We start from the raw sequence: 25,332 nt of genomic DNA, 5'->3' as shown, positions 1-25,332 counted from the left end.
AATATATCTAGTTTACATATGAATTATGTATTAATTGTCTCCAGATTTAGTAATTGTGAATGTTAAATATAATATTCAGATAAAGAAATATTATTTTGAATGCAAGTTCATTTTGAAACCATGCATTGTGCAAACTTAATGAAATTGATATTGACCTACTTTTAATAAAACAGGCCATAATGACAAAGCACCACTTTCCACCAAGATTTCCTTATTTGAATATTATATTAAGCATTGAGCACAACCATTTTAGTCCATAGTAGCCAGTTATAAAAATATTATTTAAAAAAAAAAAAAATTTTTTTTTTTTTTTTTTCAACAAACACACATGAAAGCTCCTGGCGGGCCGCATGTGGCCCGCGGGCCGCCAATTGAATACCCCTGGTATAGTGGATCATTTCGCCTCTTCATCCCTCCTCCTCCTCTTCCTCCTCCTCTTCCTCACTCCTGCCTGCACTATATGTTACATTTCCAGCCCAATCCTCGCCAGCTCCTCCACGCCAGCGGACGTCCACGGCGCGCAGCGTGTCTGTCTCCTCCTTCATTGTTGGAAAACCGGCGGATCGGATGCTGGATTTGTTTTTTCCTCCTGCGGATTTGGATCGGGGCTTAGGATAACTTCACATGGGACAAAAACCCGCCTCCTTTCATGTCTGCCAGCGATTTGTTTCGCCGGCGTGTTGACGGCAGTGGAGAGAAGGAGGAGGAGGAGGAGGAGGAAGAGGAGGTGATGGAGGAGGTGGTGGTGGTGGTTTTGGGGATCTGAGGCTGCAGGAGGAGAGAGGAGACATGAATGTGATCATACCCGCGTTTCCGTTCATCATCTGCACTGGATAGAGGCTGGCGGGGGGAGATACAAGCACCAGCTTTTTTGCGAGGCAGCAACGTGGGAGACGAGAGGAAGATGCTCCGCCGTCCGCTCGAGGTTCTGCACCGCAGGGCGATGCGTTATTGAGGATCTGCACGGCATGCAATAATGCATTGAGCCACAACTTTTCTTTAGAGGCTCGACAGACTGCAAAAAAAACCCGTAAAACTCTTAATTTTTTTCTATTCCCGTTCCGTTTCGGTGATCCTGCTCATCCGCGTTTCAGGAAACGCCAGTGTCATCAACCCCGGTGCGGCTCTGAGTCTGCACAGGCGACGCTGCGATAAAAAAAGGGGAAAACAGATAAAAGGCTCCAGAGTTCAGTTGATCAATGTTTTGCACATTGTATCCGTAGGACAGGGCTATCGTTTGCATATGCAAATCCACTCAGATACGAGATAAAAAAAGAAGAGAGGGACAGATCTGGCTGTGCTGGTGAAGTTTGTGTGCAAGTGTCACACAGACAGGGGTGTGTTTGAGTTTTCAGTCAGCGCTCAGACAGCAGACGCGCAGCTGGCCGGGGAGGACAGTCCTGTCAAAAAAACCTCTGACTTGAAGGCGGTGTCTTCAAGAAAAACAAAGTTTCAATGGTTTTCCGAAAGTTGCCTGGTGTCTCGGCATCGGGCATGGGGCTCCGTCTGTCCCAGAAGTTCGTCTTTCTGCTTTTCCTCTCCGGCTTGGTGACGCTGTGCTTCGGCGCGCTCTTCTTTCTGCCCGACTCGGTGCGGCTGAAGCGCATTTTCCTGTCCAAGACGGAGGTGCAGCCGGTCACCGCGGGCTCCAGGTCCGAGAACGACGTCAAGGAGCCCCCGAAGCGGCCCAGGGAGCCGGAGCGGGGCATGACCCCGGCCCGGGCGGAGCCGGGCGGCCGGGGGAAGAGCGTGGAGGCGGAGGAGCGGCTCCCGGGGCCCCCCGGGGCCCGGGACCCGGGGGACCCCAGCCGGCCGGCCGGGGCCAGGACGGAGCCCGCCGCCTCCGCCTCCGCCCGGGCCACCCCGGATACCTTCAGCTACCGGAGGTTCGAGAGCTGCCTGCAGAAGCCGGCCCTGGGGAGGGACAGCGGCCGGCCCAGCGACCCCCAGACCAACGAGCGCAGGGAGAAAGTCAAAGAGGTGAGTGGGGGGGTCATCATCATACCTGTAAGGTTGGGATTAAATGAAAGGACATTTTCCACCAGTCCAACCCAGTGGCGTCAATTCAGTCGAAGCTAAGGTATGGCGAGGTTACGAGTCACATTAACTAGAGTATCAATCAACACGTCCAGCAAATATTCATCACAGAAGTTTATGTAGTTTATCTGTGTGGTTAAGAAAATTGGAACTTTTTCAAATGCAGTCTCGCTCACTGCAAAAACTCAAAATCTTACCAGGAATATTTGTCTTATTTCTAGTTAAAATGTCTCATTTTTAGTAAAAAAATCTCATTACACTTAAAACAAGACTCATCACCAGAAAAATAACTTGTTATTTGACCATTTTCACCTGATTATAGTAAATTTTCACTTGAAATAAGTAGAAAAATCTGTCAGTGGGACAAGATTTATCTTCTCATTACAAGCAAAAAAATCTTGTTCCACTGGCAGATTTTTCCACTTATTTTAAGTGAAAATCTACTTGAAACAGGTTAAAATGGTTGTTTTTTGAGTCTTGTCTTAAATGTAATGAGATTTTTTTTGACTAAAAATAAGACAAATATTCTTGTTAAGATTTTGATTTTTTGCAGTGTATAATAACTAGTGAAATCGATCATGTTGTTCGGATTTGCATTTGTTATTCTATATGTATTAAGTAATAGAATAATCAATACAAAGAGACACAGAGTAATTAATCCATAAATGTATTTAAAAAAAGAAACATTTACATTTAACCCTTGAAGGCAAGGTGTGGCGGCTGCCATACCTTGCCATACCCAATTGACGCCCCTGGTGGGGGGGTCATCATACCTGCAAGTTTAAATTTAAGGACATTTTCCACCAGTCCAACCAAGGTCCAGTATTACATTTTAACCCTCCTGTTGTCCTCATTTTCTGAATACACCCTGTGTCCTCTGGGTCAAAATGACCAGTCTTCAGTAAACCCCCATTATAAGCAGCTTAATTGACTTTTAAACACTACATTTCATCTTGCTTGAAGAAACAACTTGTCATTCATCACAAAATGTGGGAATGCTTAAGTTTTCCCTCTTTTTCATCTTCTTTATTTCTATAGGTAAAGAAAGAAATGTGCAAAAGGGAGTTTTGAATGCATTTTTATTCATCCCCTCCCAATGACTCAGTTTCTTTTTTTTTCTCCAGTGAACAATTTTTGATAATGTATAATATAAAATACAACATCCCATTCAACTAATTAGCACGTATAGGGCAGTATGCAAGTGCGCAGCCTTTTGCAGATATTTATTACACCTGCAGCACACAGTATAGTCCTTCTGTTGAGGGCAGAACTGACATCTCTTCCTCTGCCCTAGCTGGGGAAGTTAAATTTAAAGTTAAAAAAATATCGATTAAACGATTTAGGTTTTTTTTTTTTAACACAGTGGCAGGTCATTGTGACCCGAGGACAACAGGAGGGTTAAGACAGGTTTACAAGAAATCTAAAATAACTACCTGTCAATCAGACCTGGATGAACTCAGTGTGGAGCCCCAGGGTGACCACACTTGAAGTGCTCCCACATTTTATGGTAAAAAAAGGGACATTTACTACGGTGATAAAGACCATAGATTTACATGAACGTATTGCTGAAGTACTTGCTCAACACTCATACTACAATAAATGTAGGACAAGCAACCAACTAAGAGTAACACCACAGATAGACACGAGTCTACAAATGCCATTCTACCCTGATGCTCCAATCAGAATGTAACTCACATGCCAGTGTAACACCACATGTTATCTATCATCATCATATCCTGTCTGAGGACTACATGCAAAACTATTACAGCATATGACTAAACAATCAAACAGACCTACTGAATGAGCTGATGTGATGGGGAACAGCACATTAATAAAACAGCAATGTGTATATATAAATATATAGATAAAATAACAAAATAGGACATATTTGGTCCAGTTAGTCATTTGATTTGGTGCCCCCTCATTGGCTGGTGCCCCTGGGCGCTCACCCAGTTCAGTAGTACAGTATATGGATAATCCGGCCTAGTTATCAACCACTTACAAACTACAATTATGTGCCCAGAATCTGATAGGCCGACTTTTGTTGACACTGAACTGCTTGTGGACATTCCCGTGTATGTAATTCCTATAATAGAGCCTAAATAAAAACAGAAAAGGGGAATGAAGGCAAATGTGTTTATTTGACATATTTTCAGTTTATATACACATTGATTGTCTTCAAGTCAAACATTGAACATTTTTTGGAATTTGTCATTTTCACTCAGGTGGGTCTCTGGATCCGATTTTTAGAGATATTTCCACGAAGTCTTCACTTTTTGGCAGAAATGTCTTCTCTGGTTACATCCATCCATCTCCCTGATTTGTTGTTCCGAGTTTGTTCCCGTTGTTGCCACTAACCTCGCAAGAACTGCCATCCAGGGGGCAGGGGGGCAGTTCTCGTGAGGCTAGTGACAATTCAGTTTGGAGAGACACAGGAATGCTGTTTAAAGCTGTTTAAAAATGATTATATTATAAAAAGGCAGACTTGGCAGGTATGGGAATCATACATTTTTAATGTTGTAAGCTGTCTATCCAGATTGCAGAGCAAGTCGTTAGAGGTGGATATCAAGGTTAAACGGTGACATGGAATCTTTAGTTTTCAGGCTGTGTTTGGTTTCTTATTTACCAAATTGATCAAATAGCCTGATAAGACACCTGCAAACATGGCCTTTAGGCATGCATGCTGTGGTTTAGTCGACTGGCAGGTTTTCAGTGAATGGGAGCAATTCATGCTTTCAACACACAACAGGCAGCAGATAAATGACAGTTTAACCTTTTTTTTTTCTAATGTTAAAAACTTACATTTAACATTCAAATGAATATAATTTCCAATTCTGAATTTGACGTCTCCTTCGGTATGGATATCCTGACAGTCTATACTGAGGGACGGCAGTTTTACTGTGCTTCTGTCAAACAGATTAAATAAATCCCTTTCAATCATATCACTTGCCTAAATTTACCCTCTGCCTTTTCCGAAGCTGGATTAATTCCCATCAAGTGTCTGAGAGATTGGTGTCATGCCAAAGATGGCATGAATAGTTTGACCTTTTGTGTTTCGAGTCAGCAGCTTCTAACATTTAGTTGGAACATAAATGGTAGAACAGAGAATATATCGCTGGTCGCTTTTTTTTAAGAGTTTAACATGTCAGTATTTGCTTTCTATGTGTAACTGGTTAAATCGAGCCCCATAAGGACTTTCATGCACCACCTCTGTCTCCCTCACACAACTGGCTGCAAATGATGTGACTATGTGCAACGCTTCTGACGAGAAGCGCTGCAAGCTGTGTGCAGGCTTTTGTTGAGCCCTGTGGCACCAATAAGGGTTTCTGGAGTAGGAGTTTAATGATCACACATCTGCACCCACCCAAGGCAGATCAGTCTAGTGAGGACTTGGAAAGTGGGAGGAGTGTGCTGAGGCCAGTAGTTGGCAACCCTGCGCAGATGGGTTTCAGGCTTGGCATGTGACACGGATAAGGCCTGTTGTCACTTTCACTCCCGGCCGGGTGTCACCGTCTCGCGCTGCTCACATGCCCGAGGTGATAAGCTACATGGTGACTGAGGCGTCAGAGGACATAGGGTTATTTGCCCCTGTGCTCTCAGCCTCACTGACTCATGGTTCCTCCATTGGATGCTCTTTCGAGTGAATGTCAGTATGACTTTGCTCGGGCTGTTAAGCTGAGCGCTGCAAAACTCGGTCGTCGTTGGCTAAACTTACTTTTTTCCTCCCACCGACCATGCCCTCCTCACCTGATTATTGATGCAGAATACTAATCCTGTTTCGATGATTAAAGTCATGGCAGAGAACGTGCAGACATGCTTCTTCGCATGCTTTGTGTTCATTCCCTTAATGTGTTTTTTTTTTTAATTTTGTGTGGTCTGCTGCTGTTTTTCTCCACACTTTTCACCCTCTCAAATCTGTTGGCAGCGCTTTAGACGGCTTCTGTTGTCCTGGAGGCTCACATGTATGCTGATGGCGTGGGCTGACGCACTTTGAATCTATGCTGTGTCCTTGTTTACTGATGTACAAGCGGAGAGTAACCAACAATGAAACTGACGTGTTTTGCTATTTGGATTTCAATGCTTCTGATGTATATTTATATGAAGTTGAACTTTCATAGACTATTTTTTTTTATAGCCTTGCAGCTCTGTCAATGCAGCCTGTTTTCTTTCACTGTAATGGAATGCAGAGACAGCCCCCCCCAACCCCCCCAAAGCCAACAAAAACAGTATGGTCTAGCCCACTGAGTGCCTCAATGCCTAAACTGTGAATGGGCATAGTTTTTCTCAGCTGGCAACAACAAGAAAGTGGACTCCCCACCACCTTCTTCTGTGTGTGCATCCACTGCCAAGACGGGGTGAAACAAAGGACAATGGCTGTCTGATCACACATGACAAATGTTAGAAAAGAAAAAACAGCCCGTGGGATACCAGGAAGTCCTGCCAGAGTTGCTGAGGTGATTCATACCTTTTCCAGCGAACTCATTGCTGAACCATTGTCCACCGTTAGTCCCCAGCAGGATAAAGATGAGAGTCATTTTCACGAGTCTCCTGTTTGTGATTCTGTGATGTTAGTGCTCCCTGAGTTGCCTGTTTGGCTGAGTTGCTTCTGCTGTGGCTTTAGCATAAGAAGCCGGACAGTAGGACTCGCACCACAAAAATGCACGCCTGCAGCAACTAGAAGCTGTCCTTTTCCACATGCATATTTTTTGTCGCAAATGTCCTTTAGTCTGGAACCTGGAGTCCAGTAGAAAAGCACAAAATAAACAAACAACAACAGATCAGAGGTGATGTGAGAGAGTGATGGAAGCGCTGTTGCGTGGAGGGCTCAGGCTCATTCACAGGCTGAAGCCTCCATATCTCTCTTCTCTGCTGGTCTCTGCAACATCACATACATCAAAAGAGAAGAGTGCATGAAAGTGCTGTATCTGGAAAGCCTGAGATTGGCTCTCTCCTTCGCCTGCTGAATGTGTAACAGAGATATGCCGGTGCAATCAAACTGGGGCTTTTGCTTCAGGAAATGGGATGTATTCTATAAAGTGGCCTCGAACATATGATGCATTTGAAAAAAAAGAGAAGGTAACGGAGGGAGGAGATGACGCTGACAGCTGAGCACTGCATTGAGGGGACAGACTCGTCACACTTCCTTGTGGCGGAGGCTGCTCCACTGGAGCCACACAATTGCTGCAAGCTTTTCTTTCTTTCTTTTTTTTGTAGCGTGTGAGCAAGCTTGCTTTGTTTGAGGATGAATGTGGTTCAAGTTTCCTCTGTTGTTTTTGTACCTGCATCCACCTGCACAGTAACAACATTGGTTGTTGGTGGGGGTTTGTGTTTGCATGTAACTCTGCAGTTCTGAGTCCACCTGTGTGAGCTGCTGTTGTCACAGCACTGAACTGACAACAGCGCGCATGTCTTCTGCTTGCTTCAACTGTCAGAGAAATGACTGTGTGTGGAGTTATTGCCAATCTTTTTTTTTTTATTTGTGTGTGTCTTTAATTAAATCAGATGCCAAACACCTTTTCTCTTGAACTGAAAAAAGATTAAAAAAAAAAACACCTGGGCAGTTGTGGAAATCTGCATTATTGAACGATTTTGCATTAAACATTAAAAGACTGCGCTAGTGGCAAAGGCAAATCAAAATCTAACGTGATTTGGATGGTGCCTGGCAATATCTAAATCTAAAGGCATTTGAATGTATGTGTAGATTAGGGCTGTTCGATTAATCGATTTTAAATCGTAATCGCGATTATGTAATTAGAACGATGTTAAAACGTGAAAATCGTAAAATCGATTTTTCACTTTTTTTTTTTTTTTTACCTTGTCTGCACACATATTAATGATTGATACCATATTAATGATTGATGGAAATACCTCTCAATACTTGCGACAAGTGCCCCATCTGAGAGGCTCTTTTGCTGATTTTTTTTTCAGAGATAAAACTTTATATTTTATTATATTTTTTAAAACTTTTTTTCAACTTATTTTACAGAGTTTTGCACTTTATTCATTCATTTTTGGTTTAATAAGAGCAAAGTTTGCACTTAAAGCCCAATGGGGCAAATGTTCAATAAAACAACAGCATATTTGAAATCATTTCTTTCCCTTTTGTCAATTCACAAAATAATCGTAATCGTAATCGAAAATCGGATTTTGAGAGAAAAAAATCGAGATTTTATTTTTGAGCAAAATCGAACAGTCCTAGTGTAGATCCAGAGTTAACTTTTTTTGAAAATATATTAATAATAAAAAAGCCCAATGTAAAGAGAGAGCATCTGGAGACGGCAATGCATCAGAAGGAAAAAAGACTCTGAATGGTGTCTCTTTAGTAGTAGTGTGTTGTTGTTTTTTTTGTTTTCTCAGGAACTTTTTATGAAACTACGGGAAAAACAGACAGTAACTACTGTTTCACCAAGCTGAAATAAAGCAACAAATGTCTTCCCTAAACCAAACGTATCCAAACAGGAAACAACCTCACACATGTGGCAACATGGGAGGAAATTGATTCCCGGCCCAAGCTCCAGGAGCAAACACGGTGCCCAAGGCATTTTACGCTGAGCAAAGCAAAGTCACTCTTCAAAGAGTAAACTGCCTTAACGGTTAACAAGTAAGTTGTCACAGACCTAGGCCTCAAGATAAACAGAAAAAAAACCACTGATAAAATCTTCAGCTACAGCCAAAGGTGGAGAAAAGGCAGCGCAAAGCGAATCTGCGTCACCTGGGTGGCGGTTTAGTCGTGCTTTTAAAGCAGTCTGAGAGCTCAGTGGCTGTTTAGGGACGAGTGAAGGGGACCAGCAGTGCTTCTGTCTCCGTGAGCAGGGGCTGGGCTGAAGGGTGGGAGCAGTCTGGAGCCCAGGCACAGATAGGAATCAGTCCCAAACACGTGCTCAAACACCAACTTGCACGTAGAAAGATGCCCTATTATCACAGTGGCCCGGAACTGTAACAGTGTCAAAGTATTCCTTTTTAGTGTAATTGCAAAATAAATATAATTATGTGGCTGTACTTGTATGCTGAGTTACCGTTTTACACAAATCAAAGAGACGCACAGCTGGACCTAAAACCCCCAAACGGCAGTAATGACCAACAATCTGAGAGACTTTCTGAATGAAATACCGCTGTTAAGTTGGTCCGTTTCGAGCGCCTTGATCTCCCTCAACCCGCCGTTCCCCTTCTGCTTCCCATCCTCCACATCAGGTGTGCCAAACAACCTTCAGTCTGCGCCAGAGAAAGGGCCTCCCGCTGAGCGCGAAGAATGAGACGGAAGATGAACAAAGTCTTGAGAAAAAGGCTCATGCTCTCCCAGTGTTCCCGCAGAGCTGGGATATTTTGTGCTTTTTGTCTTTCTGAACGCTGTGCAAATGTCGGTGGCTGCTGTTTTGGAATTTGAGGCCATTTTTGTCTTTCGTGTGATTTATGTGGGCGGAGGGGGGGGGGGGCGAGACATCTTGGATATCGATTGATTGTGAAACTTGATGGCAGCCGAAGCAAATATGATCGCGTGCTCGGTACTCCTGATTCAGAGCTTCTCCGTCACACGAGAAATAATTGATGAGAGTGTAGATGTTGGACTGGTTTGCCCAAAGGCTTTTGCTGTAAAGTAGTCCTGATTGTCATGACATGCTGTATAGTATCTCATGTTGCACAGAAAATGGCAGCATTGGTGTCAAAAGCTTAAACTGACGAAGTGAAGCATTTAAAATTACGGTACAGCTTCGTTGAAAGAAATTCTGCTTTACATTGATTTGTCCAGTTGAATGTAACACATAATAGCTTTATAAATACCTCGGTGACCAGTCTTCACACACAAACGTATAATATTCATGCAGCTGATCGTTCAAACCACATTGCAGGTTTATTATTGATTGGAAACTGATAGTTGCCGCACCTGGATTCAGTATTTACAGCGCATCCTCTCAGAAATCCCCCGACATTGAAAAGTTCCTCTTTCCTCATGACTGAGTGGGTTTCACCGCAGCTTCTCTTGTGATCATTTCTTTTATCCATTTTGCAGTTCTGTTATGAGAATTGGATGCTTTATGGTGTTTTCTTGCTCTGCCTTTTGATATTCAGGTGATATCAGGATTAATGTACCTGTCTGCACCAGCGTTGTCTCTTTATCGTTATCACCAGAGTCGAGAAGGCAACGTGGCCTCAAATTCAGACGTGCTGGTGTAAACATCTCTAATCACTTTAATACTTATGTGGTGACTGTATTTAATCTTCATTGTTTTTGTCTTCATTGTTGTCAGATTCTAATAACGTTCAACGAAAGACAAGAGATTGTCTTTCATGCCGAGTTGGTTTACATTACCAACGGTACAACAACAACGTTATCATTCATTCAGTAGCAGCATCATACTTCCTGTTGTCCTGCTTGACTACAGAAGCCGTGTAGGCGTGCAGAAAGATGTTAAGTTAAATGCAAAGAAATCAAATCACATAGAATATTAACAAAAGAAATTCCACTTGCTGCTAAGAAATGAAGCAGACAATGTGACTTGATCTCAGCCTGCTTTTTTCTTTGTTCTCCACAAAAATGAAGTCATCAATTTTTTTTTTCTTTAGTACTTTAAAACCAATAATGAGCCTTTGTTGAAGAGGCTGATTAATGTTTCTGTTTAATCGGGCACAGTATATTCGGGTATTCTCTGTCAACACCTGACAATATCAAACAGATTAACGGGGAGGAGCATCTGTTCAATTGAGATTTATTGATTATAGCAGCAAATCATGACAAGTGTCATCTCAAGGCACTTCAGTAATGCAATTCAACTCATTCCCAAGTAGTCCAATTAATACAAGGCCAATAAAATACCTAATAACTATTGCTTTGCTAAGGAAACCAACAGATTGCATCAAAGCTGTTCTCCGGCACAATCCCCCGTCCTGGGCAAGCACCAGGCGACTGTGGAAAGGAAAAACTCCCCTTTAACAGAAGAAACCTCTGGCAGAACCAGATTTCTCTGCCTCAACCGGTTGGGGGTTGAGAGGATCTACAGTCCTGTGTTGTTGAGCATGTGGTTTAAAAATGTCATTTGTTAAGGGTTTTTTAAAGTTAATCTGATGAAGACTTAGTTAAAAAATACATTATTTCATATCATATCAAAATTTTCCCAACATGTTGTCCCAAAAATATCAGTTCCCTGGATCAGCCACCTGCCGTCTGGTTAGGGCTGGGCGATATATCGAGATTTTAATATATATCGATATATTTTCAAACACGATATGGTACGAGACAATATCGTTTATATCGATTAAAAAAAAAAAAAATATATATTATTTTTTTTTTTTACATTACATTTTTACATTTTTTTTTTTTTACATTTTGATATAGCTTATTTTGTGACAAATTGACTTGAATGTTTTATTTGAGATTTGCACAAATGTTTTGTTATTTGCACAACTGTCAACCTCAGTGGAAAAGTCTGCCTGTTACTGTCTACATTGTATTAATTGCACAGTGTATTTTAATTTAATTGTTATGCAGGAAAGGGATATTTGTTTTTATTTTATTCAAGAAGCATTTTTATTCTATATATGCAGGCAGTTTATTTTTATTACATTTGTTTTATACATTTTGATATTGTGCAGACCTCTGTTAACAAAGGAACCTGTGTGACATTTGGCACGAGGCTTTGTATTAAAACTGACTGTTTTTTTAAGGGTTTGCCTCAGAAAAAAATGAAGCTAACAGAGATGCTATGCTATAATGCTTTGGGGGAAACCCCAATTAAGGCACAGAAAAAATATCGAGATATATATCGAGTATCGCCATTTAGCTAGAAAATATCGAGATATGACTTTTGGTCCATATCGCCCAGCCCTAGTCTGGTCGTAGAAAAGCCACTTCAGTGGACCTTTAATCCTGAATCTGTGATCGCAACAGTTGGTTTCAGCTAACAAGTGCTTCCTCTTGGATTTCTTCTTTTCTTGTGATGTCAGTTTTGAAGTTCAAAGTTTATTTATCTATTTATAACATCGTCATTGCATCTGAAGGTTTTCCTCGGTTCCTCAGCTGTCCTTTTTGCAGTATTTCATGATTTCTCTTTTCTGCCGTTTGTGCGACACAAATCTGTCGCTCTCGTGCCTGTGAATCTTGTTAAGTCAGTATTGCTGCAGCTGCACAATTGATCACATGCTGCTGTGGTATATTGATAGACTCTGCTATCTCCAACAGACGATAAAACACAGCTTGGAATAAAATGGCTCTGAAACCAGAGCAGCTGATTGTAAAGCAGGTGTACATATTAACTCTCTGCCCTTCAGGCAAGCAAAGGTTCTATTTTACATGACTAGGATCCAAAATTACTGATTCTAAAGGGAACACGGGGGCTTATTAAGGCAGAAGGGGTTTAAAAAAAGCAAAAAACAATGGTGAATTGGCTAATTATAATTGATTAACACACAAAACGTACCATAGCTGTAGCGATTTTGCTCAAGCTGAAATGATATCAGTGTGAGAGGGTGGGTGGATGGTAAGATGGATAACTAGTGACTGAAATTACAAGGCTTTCTCTGGCATTTTGTAAGGAATATTAGCAGATCCACCACAACATCTTCCTCATCAAGTGAATATTTTACTTTTTCTGCTGTTAAATCGTTTTTTTTTCTTTAATTTTTTTAATTCGACACATGTAACAATGACAGTCTGAAAGCTGCTCACGAGCAGGGGCAACTGAGCCCAGGAAGTATCCGGACTGAGACCCAAAACCTTGATGAGTTGAGACATTGAGATGGCAGAGTAGGACCAAAAACAGAGAGAGGGAGAGAGAGTAAAAGAAAAGAAAAGAAATACTGATGCGTAATGTGAAATTACTGGCAAATAACACGGAGTAGCTCGAAGGGCTGACAAGGACACCATGGGAATATTGATAATAGGCTATTATGTTTTCACTGAATGGTGGCTGCATGAGCGTATTCCCAACTCCTGGCTCTGTAACGGCACTTCAGACTATACAGGCAGAAAGAAAGTAAAGGCAGCATTGGAGCATTAAAGGGACCAATTGTGCTTGTTTTCAGTTTTTTATCTACAGTATTATTACAATAAATACCATCTTAGGTATAACGGGCTGTTCAAAAAACAATAGATGTTGCTTTCCTCCTGGAAAGTATCTTTTCCCCCCACCAGCTCTCCCTGACGACACGGACAGTGGGGTTTCCTTGTATGGACATATTCTCAAGGCAGTGCACGTCCACTGCAGCAGGAGTGTCAACAGTCACTTTAAAAGTGGAAGTTTACAGTTTTTCCATCCCGGTGGATCTGTCAGCACTTCTTACTAAACATCTGCTCTTGTTTTTCTCAAAGAAGTGGTTTTTAGTTGAGTTTTTTTTTGTTTTTGGCATAAAGAGAAAACCCGGCTGACCAGGACTCAGCTGGTGCACTTCGTTTTTCTGGGCCGGTTGGATTTGAATATATTTGTCTACTCGTGAAACGGCACAGACCACAGTTTTTATGAACGCGGCCGTTACGCCGCTGGAATTGGAGGAAGTCCAGCGGTGCTGTTTGAGCGCTATGAATCTGGAGCACAAACTGCATCCGTGGGCATCTTAGTACAAACCTCAAAGATACTGCTCAGTCTCAAGCTTCTACTCTGTGTCATGCTAGTCCCCCCCCCAAAAAAACCCCCAAAAACCCAACAAAAACATATGGGTGCATGTTGCACAATACAATTCATTTGGATAGATAATCCTGCAAGGATACCGTTGATTATTGGCAGGGCAGCTATGGTGTCCTGTAGAGAAGGTTGGAAAGATGACGTCATGTGTAATGTTACACAGGAGCCGGCAGTTGGTGCACAAAGATGTTGGGCTGTGATGTTCATCACAGTCTTTTCTTTCGCATTTGGTTTGAGTCGGACGCTGGAACAGAAATGGAATGTTTTGAGGTCATTTTACAGGAAATGTTGAAAAATGTGCTATCAATAAAAAAACTTCTGCCATCTGCGCTGCCCGGAGGCTGGCCAACTTGCGCAGCAGCCTTTCGCTTAAGTTGTAAAACATAATGGGCAACGCTGCATATCCTTTACGCAGCACAGTGTCTTCTGTCAAAGACCGCTGCAGGAGATCGTTCCAGTAACAGCTTCAACTCTCTGCAATGACCATGATGACATCTTTAAATTCTGACTCTAACAGTATCGCTTACTATCAGGGATTACTGAATAATTAAACTGAATTAACTTTTAGTTCCACCTTTTCATATAAAAAAATGAAATAAAAATGGTAAAGTGGTTTGACTGGTAGGCAAAAAAATGCTGTTGACAACTTCCATTACATGGAAACATGGAAATAGTCACTGAATACTCCACGGGTTAGATGAAACGATAAAAGCATTTTAAGTTACCTGAAGTTAATGGTACCGCAGCAATAACTGAAATGATGAGATTATTTAAGATTTACATTTGCACGGATGGACTTTCTTTTTGTGGTCATGGATGATTAAAGTTGTAAAACTTGAACATGACTGCTGAGGGTTTATTACAAAGACTTGGTTTCTGTCAGAATCTGCAGTGATTCCTGTCAAACAAGTCATCCAGGTATTCCATATGTCCCTGAAAGGCTTCTGTGTCGACTCCACAATCATAAGCTAACTGATAAATACCAACACGAGTTGGGAACTGAAATAAAGGCTGGAAGATTTAACTTTTGTAAAATCTGTACTGTATTGCTTTTGCACTTTTTTTTTTTTTGCCTCATTTTTTCTCACAAATTAGCCAGTATATGTGGTTGGAGGAACATTTTAAACCCAAATCCAGATGATTGATTGATTAATTGCTTTTGTGATGAGGGTGTTTTGAGACTATAAATGCCAAGGCATAGGAGCACACTTCTAATTGCTCCTCCAAGCTATTGATTGGTGGATTGACTCGGTGCAGAGAATGATGGAAAGTTAGTGGAACAACAGCGGCAATAAAAGTGGTAAAGTTATTATTTTCTTATTTTCACTTACCTGTTCAGATAGCTACATTAAACTTTCAGCTTGTGGAAATAAGAGTCCAGTTGGCCTGGATAAGTAGGCCAGCGTTAATGTCAAGTCCTGATAAAGGCCAAAGCGTCCACGCTGGGGAAATGGGTGTTCTGCTGTATAATGAGTTAAAGAAAAGTCAGGTAAAAACATCAAAGCCCCACGAGGAAGCTGGGTGATGAAGGCTGATTAAGCGATGTAATGCCAGGTCTTTTCCTTCAGGAAATCACTGCAGGAAGAAAGTGATCGGGTGAAATGGAGAGAGGGAAAGGAAATATTTGAGCAAAGAGGAGATGTTGGTGGACGTCGTTGTGCATTCACTGCACTGGTTTTCCCCTTATATTCCCTTCATGGTGGGGTCTGTAGCTGTAGGGCAGGTTTCCCAGGAGTAGTGGATCTGTTTGTGTGTGTGTGTGTGTGTGAGAGTGAGTGGAGTGGGGGTGGGGGTGTTAAAGCATTTATGCACAGCTCTTGGAAAGTAGACAAAATGCACATGGGCTTCTTTGTGTTTGTGTCCTATTGAGGCTTGTAAGGCTTTACTGATCCCAGATCTGAGTTTATGCGCCTGAAATCTATCTGTGTGTGTGTGTGCGCACTAAATTTTATGTTTTGTAATTAAAAAAAAAAAAATATATATATATTTATATAAAAATGTCAGCATAAACTAGTGAACAGTCTGCCAGCAGATTTTGTCCTGTTTTCCTCGAAACTCCATATTTGTAGAGTTGTTTAAACCGGGCCAGGCCAGTCTTCTTGTCCGCTGTCCAAGGCCCCTCTGCCTGTGTTTACCGTAGCCAGCAGGTATTGCATCAGTTGCCAGTAAAAGCAAAGGGTAATGTCCTGAATCACATTTTGAATTTTGACCTTCTGCTCAAAGGAGCTCAAGTAGCTGGGAGTGGGTATCGCTCTGTTGGTTGTTCTTGCAGGCAGTCTTCTGCTTTTCTTAGATTTCATCATTCTGACTTGTGCATCCTTTTTTTTATATATATATTACATTTCACACCATCACCTCCTCTCTTATTATATTCCAATAAATTCCATGGAGGCCCACTTATCTTGATTCAACAGCACCACTGACATAATGGGGTCAATGGTATGAGTACGTTTTAATGCTGCCATTTCTGCCTTTTTTGACAAAAATCATTTAGCGTAACTTTCTTGAGTCTTTGCTCTGTGTTGGAATTATTGTAAATAAGTAGTAAGTTATCATGCTCGCTATTAACAAAACGTATGATAATTTGCTTACGCCTGTGACATACTGATAAAACAATGCTGTGTTAGTAATCTGAAAAGAGCTGCACTTTTGTCTCCAGAAAGTGTGATGTTACGAATGTTAAGTGTTTGAACCTAACACTCTGTCTTGGTCATCACTTTCAGGGACACTTCCATCGATCTTGCTGAAAACATTGGCTAGTAACAATAACATTAACAGTAATAGGAGAAAGTCAGTGATAAAGGTTCCCTCCCTGTCGTCTTGAATACATGTGGAGTTTGAACATGTCAAACAAGTCAATACTTCCAGTACACATACTTAGAGCCTGCTAAGTTTACACAACTAAAACCTGGGTTTATGTTGTGTGTATGTGTATGTGTCTGATTGCTATAGATCAGGGGTCGGCAACCCGCGGCTCTAGAGCCGCATGCGGCTCTTTAGCGCCGCCCTAGTGGCTCCCTGGAGCTTTTTCAAAAATGTTTGACCTTTTTTTCCTTTTTTTGTTCTTTTTTTCTTTTTTTGTTCTTTTTTTCCTTCCTTTTTCCTTTCCTTTTTCCTTTCCTTTTTAATCTTGACATTTCGACTTTTTTCTCGAAATTTTGACATTTTTCTCAACATTTCGACTTCTTTCTCGAGATTGTACTTCAACATTAATCTCGACATTTCGTTCTTTATCTCAACATTTCGACTTTTGTCTCTGCATTTCGACTTTTTTCTCAACATTTTGTCTTTTTTGTCAACATTTCGACTTCTTTCTTGAGATTGTACTTCAACATTAATCTCGACATTTCGTTCTTTATCTCAACATTTTGACTTTTGTCTCTGCATTTCGACTTTTGTCTCTGCATTTCGACTTTTTTCCTCAACATTTTGACTTTTTTCTCGACATTTTGACTTTTTTTCTCGACATTTCGACTTTTTTCTCAACATTTCGACTTTTTTCTCGAAGTGCATAATGAAAAAAAATCTTCCCCCAGTTATAACTAATATAGATACATACAGCATGTATTGCCTTCATTCTAAGGCTTATACAAGACTTTTCATTTTTTGCGGCTCCAGACATATTTGTTTTTTGTGTTTTTGGTCCAATATGGCTCTTTCAACATTTTGGGTTGCCGACCCCTGCTATAGATGAAGAAAACTGAACAGATAATGTCGAGGCATGGCTTTGTTTGTTGCATGCTCTGCTTCATGTTCTTAGCTAGGTGCTGAATGAAGCACCCCCCCCCCCCCCCACTCACTCCTATCCCCGACCTTCTCTCTCCGTGGCCTCACTGCTCATGTAGATACAACAAATGGGGGAGAGTGGCCTAGATGTAACCAGACGATCTTAGCCCCTAGCTGAGCTGCAGCGCCCTGCCTTTATGCCTGCCTAATTGGTCAGAAACAACATGCGTGGCTGTGCTCGGAGGGTAATGGAAAAACATTAGAGCAGGCTGAGGGACCTGGCATGTCCCTATATGACATCCTCATCTTCCTACTCCGTCCTAGGTGTTTTTATTGTTTTCTTTAAGCGGCACAGTGTCTGCCTGTGCTGCTCCCCCTTTTCTCTCTCCTCCTCTGTGAGTCTTGGCAGTGTGCGGCCCCAGGCATGTTTACTGCCACGCTTGGTTCTGCCAGCCATCCCCTCCTCAGCATCTCCAGAGAGCCAGTGTGAGCTGCCCGGCTGCCGCCGCCGCCACCGCCGCCGCTGCCGAGGACTGGCTTGTCTTTATCGTTACTATTTTGTGACACGGCTTCAGCCTACTTTCAAGATGACTGAACAATACTGTCAAGTCTTTGACCTACAATTTAGGCGATCCCCAGAGGACGACTTTTATGTAGCAGCTTTTATTGTGACAGATCAGGTTTTCAGCCAGAGTGGGAGCAGTGGCTTCATGTGGAAAGCTTGTCAGACTGTTTTCATGGTCAGCACTGTGCCGTCTAGTTTTCTGTTGGTGGAGAGGAAATTGTGTCTCCCTCGTGATTTTCTACTTCATCAGCATCAGCAGGCAAATTGCCATTAATTAGCTGAATGCTTACAAGACCGTTTTAGCCTGAGCTGGGTGTATTTGTTCATTATTATAGCAATTAAGTCCCTAATCAAATGGCAGCAATGGTGCTCAGTGCTCATTAGGGAGCCATATAGATTTCTCTTGTTTCCATAAATGTTGGATGATGGGCTTGCTAGATAATTGCAATTTTCATCCGCGAGTTGGTGAAGAGACGGTGAAAACACAAAGAAACTGATTCGACAGTTCACTAATGACGGTATGTGTAGGGGGAAAGAAACTTTGCTAATCACAAATTATTTGAGGTAAATGTGACAGGCTTTTGATATCTCCTGCACATTAATCTTACTTTTGACAAAGACTCTTAGATGTGGATGATGCAGACTTGTATAATAGATTTAATGGAATAAATAATCATCTTTGTGAAACTTTGCTCCAAATCCTTTTATTGTGGAATATGGCTCTTATATTTACAAAAAGGTGCATGATAATACTCTTTGGTTAAAACTTTAACTAAAAGTTAAAACTTCTTTAGTTTTAACTTTTGGAATAAAAACTTTGACATAAAACAATAGCTTTTTTTCTTGACTAAACCAGTCGTCTACATAAACACCCAGTTGTGTCATACTGTATATCTGAGGATTTTTTGTTCCCCCTGTACTTGTACTTTCTTGTTCAGAGGAGTGCGGGTGGTGGTGCAGCGTGCTGCAACAACAGGAAATGGGTGTAACGGTTGTCCAGTTTCAGAAGTGTCTGTTCATGGTTTTTGGTAAACCCCAAATCTTTTGTTTCACCTTACCAACTGTGTCAGTTTTTAGATGCAAGGCTTTAGGCTGAACTACCGAACTTTTGAGTGATGAACCGGCGTTTCATGGGAACCAGTTTTTTCAAAAAAAGAAATAGGAAAAAAAGCTATTCTGAAATCTGCTGTTCACATTTGATACGTGTCATTCAGCCTAGCCGATGACAAAACATACATACATTTCATATTTAATCTGTATTTGATGACTGGATGGCAATTAAACTATTCATCAAAACATTGATAAATTAAGAACTCTAAGGCTATATAATATATAATATATAATATATATATATATATACATATATACATATATACATATATATATATATATATATATATGTATATATATATATATATATATATATATATATATATATATATATATATATATATATATATATATATATAATGTGTGTGTATTAGCGTGCACTGACTGTATGACCCAGTGACTGTATGACAAAAAAGGCGTGTACAGCTGCTGGTCAGCACAATCTGTAAAGGAATATTATTAGCTGCGTACAGAATAATTCCTTTAAATATTTAGATTTATTGGAACATTTCAACTGTTTTTTAAAAATGTAAAAAAGTTGACCACAAGTTACTTGTCCGCATTGAGAGGAGCCAGATGAGGTGGCTTGGACATCCGGTGAGGATGCCTCCTGGAGGCCTTCCTGGAGAAGTTTCCGGGCATGTCCCACTGGGAGGAGACCCCGGGAAGACCCAGGACACGATGGAGGGACCACGTCTCTCGGCTAGCCTAGAAAGTGGCATGAAATAAGATTAACAATTATGCCAAGGAGTTGTTTTCATATTAAAGTCCGTCTATCCATCCATACAGGCTGTAGCCTGTACAGGGATGATTCAATTACTTTTAGTGTTGTCCAGCTCTTGAAGTCTCTTGTCGCTCCTGTAAAAGAGTTTACTGGGTTGTGGAGTTTGAATTTCTAAAGCGGCCTTCTGTCAGTGCCGTCGTGTTAGATCTTCTGAGCTCTCCTGAATTTTATTGATGTGGTGTGTAACGAGAAGCAATCACTGATCTGAGTTATAAAATCGTGTCCACATAATTTGGAGTGTATTTATGTAGTTGTATGTAGTTGGACTCGCACATATCCCAGGCCGTTTTCCCCAATCTGGGAGTTAACAGTTGTCAGCGCACTGCATTCATGCTTGTGTCAATGTTTTCCTTTTGAAAAACCTGACAGTCCTGCTCTCGAACGGGAACTGAGACTTATGGAAAACATTTAGCGCTTGTAAATGGAAAACAGATCCAGCTCTTTAGCATCGAGAGCCCAGAACGCGTGTTTGTGTGTATGCTGACTTGAGTGAATGAAGCCTGGCAGGGCTGCTGAATGTCTTACAGATTTAGCCTTTTTTTTTCCTTCCTGTTTTTAGGTGCAAACACTGACTAACCGTATCTGTGAGATCTGTGAGACCTTGCTTAAGATTAAGTGCAAGTGAATGCTGTCAGTCTCAAAAGACACACAAATAAGATTCCCAAGATGTTTTGCTCAGGAATATATCTTAACATGAATATGCATGAAATATCAAACTCATATGCAGTTTATTTACTCTCGATCACTGGCCTTTATTTCAGCTGAGCTTTATAAAGTGTGAGAGAGAGGGGGACATAAAAGTGCACTTTAATCATTATATTTCTTTGTTCTTGTTGTTGTTGTTGTTGTTTTTTTTGTGTACTTAATTTTCCTGAATACTGGTGTAAATCACCTCAGCTGAAGGCAGCTTCTTGGGTTACGATTTAGGCAGATATTTATTCATTTTTTGCAACCTACCTACTCATTTTATGAAGAAAGATGCATAAATTCATGAGCTCAAAATTGAAATGATACATTTATCAGCGATAGTTTTATTTCCTTGTACTATGTCAGTTTTTCATTGTGCAGAGTAAGCACGTTTGCCGTCATTTCCTCCTTGCAGCTGGCCAACATTCAGACGCCGGACTCCGAGACGCTGCCCCTGCAGAAGCAGTGCTATAGTGTTGCACGCAGGGGTCTCGTGGCCCGGGGGGACTGACTTACTTTAGTGGCCCACTTGACACACGCATGAACTTACAACGCCAACAGAGCAAAAGGAGCTAACGGAGCAGAAAAGCACAAACAAAGGGTGGATGTTGGGGCCAGGCTGCCAGAGGAAGTACAAGCCAGTGATAGGGCTGGCGTGGTGACAGAAACGCCCTTCATATGAATACTCGAGTGTTCTTCAGAGGGTTTGGCATTATTCATATTTTTTTCCCCTGTGGTGGCCAAATTCAATTAACACCTGTGAAAGGGTAGGTGCCGACTAGAATTAATGTACCAAACAACGTGTTTGGGTTGAAGATGAGCTCATACCGAAGCGCTGATGTAAGATTGTCTTCATGTTTGGTTTAGTCGTTAGGTAAAGAAAAGAGAATGGTTTTCATGATTATAAGGCGGATTTTAAAACTGCCGCTTGCGTATAAACACCTTTATTTCTTTAAATGCTAGTTTTGTTTGAGGTTCAGCCCCCCCCCCCGCGCTTCCAAAAGCATCCGGCACTGCGTTTGAGATTAGTTTGAACCTCCCCGCATTTTCACAAAATTTTAATCATCAAATGATTCATTTTAAATTTATACATCGGTTCTACTATACTCCCAGGAAACGTTGCCAAGTACAACTCTGCTCTACTCCCATCTGTCCCTTGCGTAATATTAGAGAAATAGGAACTTACTTGCATACAATGTGGCAATGCCCAGATGTGGAGTTTTTTTGGTTTCAAGTAGCATCCCCGGATGGGTGATATAATCAGAACCAGTGTACCTTGTAATCCAATTATTTTCTTGTTAAACGATTACTCCCATCTATCACTTAATTTCTCTCAGAGGAGACTTTTGTTACTAGGCTTGAAAGCCGCAAAGAAAAAGTTGATAATGAGGTGGAAACCCCCACACTTACTCCATATCTCCCAGTGGATTGCCATGCTGTACGACATCTTGACCGTAGAACTTTCTACTGCCTGTTCTAATGGGGCCAAAGCAGAAAATGCTGAGGGTCTGTCTAAGGCAGGGGTCGGCAACCCGCGGCTCTAGAGCCGCATGCGGCTCTTTAGCGCCGCCCTAGTGGCTCCTGGAGCTTTTTCAAAAATGTTTGACCCTTTTTTTTTTCCTTTTTTTCTTCATTTTTTCTTTCTTTTTTCTTTTTTTCCTTCTTTTTTTCCTTTATTTCTCTCTTTTTCTTTCTTCTTTTTAATCTCGACATTTCGACTTTTTAACTTTTTTCTCGAAATTTTGACTTTTTTCTCAACATTTCGACTTTTTTCTCGACATTCCAGCTTTTTTCTCAACATTTTGACTTTTTTCTTGACATTTCGACTTTTTTCCCAAAATTTTGACTTTTTTCTCAACATTTCGACTTTTTTCTTGACATTTCGACTTTTTTCTCAAGATTGTACTTCAAAATTAATCTTGACATTTCGCCTTTTTTCTCGACATTTCGACTTTTTTCTCGAAGTGCATAATGAAAAAAAAAATCTTCCCCAAGTTATAACTAATATAGAAAAATGCAGCATGTGTTGTCTTCATTCTAAGGCTGATACAAGACTTTTCATTTTTCATTCATTGCGGCTCCAGACATATTAGTTTTTTGTGTTTTTGGTCCAATATGGCTCTTTCAACATTTTGGGTTGCCGACCCCTGATCTAAGGCAATTGAGAAAGTTAGAACTATGTACATTGGTAAAAAGCTCAATAAAAAACACAAAAAAAAAGAAACTTCCCGGCATTTTGTTTCTGCATTTCTGTCTTAGATGTCACACATTATCCCCCACCACTATAAAGTCTTTTAACTGGATCTTCGGGAATAGTTAATACTTGTAAACGCAACGTTGAAACTTCATCCATTTATGCTCGCCTTAATAACATTGAGAAAGAGTGAGCAGAATCATAAGAACAAAGCGGTGAATCGAGGGAACAGATCGTTTCTAGAGCAAGTCATTTCTATAGCACTAATTGAAGCACGTGCCCCCCTGCCCAACCGTGGCAGAAAGGGCCACGTCGCTGATTTATGTGGCTGGAGCTGAAGTGAACTTCGTCCTATCTGTTGTGGCTTTTCTGCTTGTCCTGTGTACACAAAGACGGGGTCGAAAATGGCTTAAAATGTGCTCATTTGCAGGATTAGCTAGAAACTGGGAAAAAGTCTGTTTGGCTAAAAAATATGCTCATGAGAAGCACCGCTTTTAATTAACCATGACTTACACGACATTTAGCATTAATGCATAATCTGCTCTGTCACATATTTGGCCACTTGGGATGGGTATTTTTTTTTTTATTTCTGAAGGTTATCTTGGGCGACGCACACTGGGAGATTCATGTACCCATCCCTGTGTGCTGAACTCATTTGTTCAGTACTCGCGTTAATAATTTACTGTGAGTGTGAAGTAATGGGAGCCTTGGGTTTCTGGTTGGAGGCCTCCTCAGTTTCCTCCTCCAGCCTTTTCACTTCTATTGGAATTCTCCGTACACCCCGCTGTGGATGAATTTCACATCGCCCTCTCTCCGTCTTTGTCACTTCTGCTCTCTCTTCATTCGTCTTTTGCTACATTTCTCTTTTTCTTCCCGCTCTCTGTCATGTCCTTGTTTGTTGTTTAGTGTGAGAGGGAAAGCTAACGCACAGTTTCTGTTGTAGGATGTCAACTTTATGCTGCCTGGATTTTCTAGTTTTGACAGTGACGTAAACTGTAATTATATATTGTCATGAATGCATCTTATAACGGCAGGTAAATCATAGGACAGATCACAGTTTGGCTCTGACCGCTGATGTGTGTTGTGGCAAGCTCATGCATGATGAAACCAATTTCAAAAACTGGTAATTAGTGGCTTGCAGCTAACTGAGGACAGGATTCTCACAGTTACATTATGTTGGCTGAGAGTCAAAAGGAATAGAGCGGAAATGAATTCCTGCAAACTTGAAAGTTTGTGTAAATGTAATGCTCCAAATATAAAACCTTGCTAACCCACCAGTTTAACGCCGTTATTGACTTGAAATGAGTGTGTCCACATAGACTTTTGGAGATGATCTTTATGATATAATGGCTCTTGCTTTTATCTGAGTTACTTCAAACTTTTAAAACTTCAGGGCAAATCAGAGTTGTGCAAAAGGTTGATGTGCTTCTTTTGTCTAATGCTCACGAGTTAAACAACATAGGAAGACGTGTGCAGAACTGCAACCAAAGATTTCTGAAATCAATCATTTTTAATATTGTACTTACCGGGAGTGGACATTAAAAGGGACTAACTGAAACACATTATAAAAAATTGTTGTTTTTTTTAAAAGAGGGAGAAAAATTCATGACCTCACTGAACTTATTCATAGTTAGTGCTGTCTAGTGATTAAAAAAAATTGAGCGATTAATTAAGATCTGTAATTAATTAATCTGATTAATCGCTTTTTTAATCTCACCTAAAAATTGCTGACTTGAGGCATTTTCCTATGAATTTATCACATTATTCTGACCTATCAAGAGATTGATATATAAAAACAAAAAAAGTGGCTAAATTAGTAATTAATGAATTAATGAATTAATTGAACAGACATGAACAGATGCAGTCCTAGCCATTTACATCTACTTGGCAAGAAGATTCACCAGCCTCCTGGTCGCAGACGTGCATTTTGCGTTTATGTGGCTAAACTTAAGCTGCTTCGGTGGTGACCAAAGTCCTTTCATCAAAGAACACATATCACTCTACCTTTATCAATGGTGCCGTTGTGGCGTTTTAGAAATGTAAATTCCCAATTCACTGGACTGACAACTTTCACATGCTCCTCCCCCCACATGCCTGTCCAGCTAAGGTGGGAACCTACCAGCGTAGCTAAACACGCCCAAACAGGGACAGCCAGTCAATGTCCACTTCAAGGTGGGACTGACCATTGTTTTCCACTCCTAACAATCAAGCACAAGAAGCACAGCGCACAAACACAGATTTCATAATAAAGGCAACTCACAAAAAAAGAAAAAGTAAAGTTAGAAATTAAAAAATAGATTAAGCAATTAAAAAACATAATGCGCTAAATATGCCTGTAATTATTTAATCGCAATTATCGCGCTAATTTCACACCCCTATTTATTGTATATGCAAAAGTTAAGATTCCGCTGGTGAACATTTGCAAGGCCGTATGAACTAGAGAAGGGGAGCAGTGAGAAGGAAAACCACCAACATGAGTTTGACTGGGCCATCATCATCGTCTGACTGTTGCTCCTGGCAACAGTTTCTGCACCACTCTCTCAGTCCGGCAGAACAGCTAAAAGGGTCCTGATACGGTAACGTTCTCAGCTCCGGGTTCATAAACGTAACCTCCAGC

General features: G+C 41.0%; 1 protein-coding gene across 1 annotated transcript in view; it reads left to right on the top strand.

Annotated features, from left to right (window-relative positions):
- The first annotated feature begins 471 nt into the window (after positions 1-471).
- The window catches only part of LOC133437352 (mannosyl-oligosaccharide 1,2-alpha-mannosidase IA), a 231,329-nt gene continuing 206,468 nt past the window's right edge, over positions 472-25,332 (top strand). The window contains exon 1 of the mRNA XM_061717291.1: positions 472-1,980. Coding sequence (XP_061573275.1) covers positions 1,456-1,980 — 525 coding nt within the window. The 5' untranslated portion in view covers positions 472-1,455. The remainder of the gene's footprint in view (positions 1,981-25,332) is intronic.

This window comes from Cololabis saira, chromosome 3 (assembly GCF_033807715.1).
Source record: "Cololabis saira isolate AMF1-May2022 chromosome 3, fColSai1.1, whole genome shotgun sequence".
In the NCBI taxonomy this organism is placed as follows: Eukaryota; Metazoa; Chordata; class Actinopteri; order Beloniformes; family Belonidae; genus Cololabis; species Cololabis saira.
Note: the sequence above shows the minus strand (reverse complement) of the source record. Positions and strands in the feature narration are given on the sequence as shown.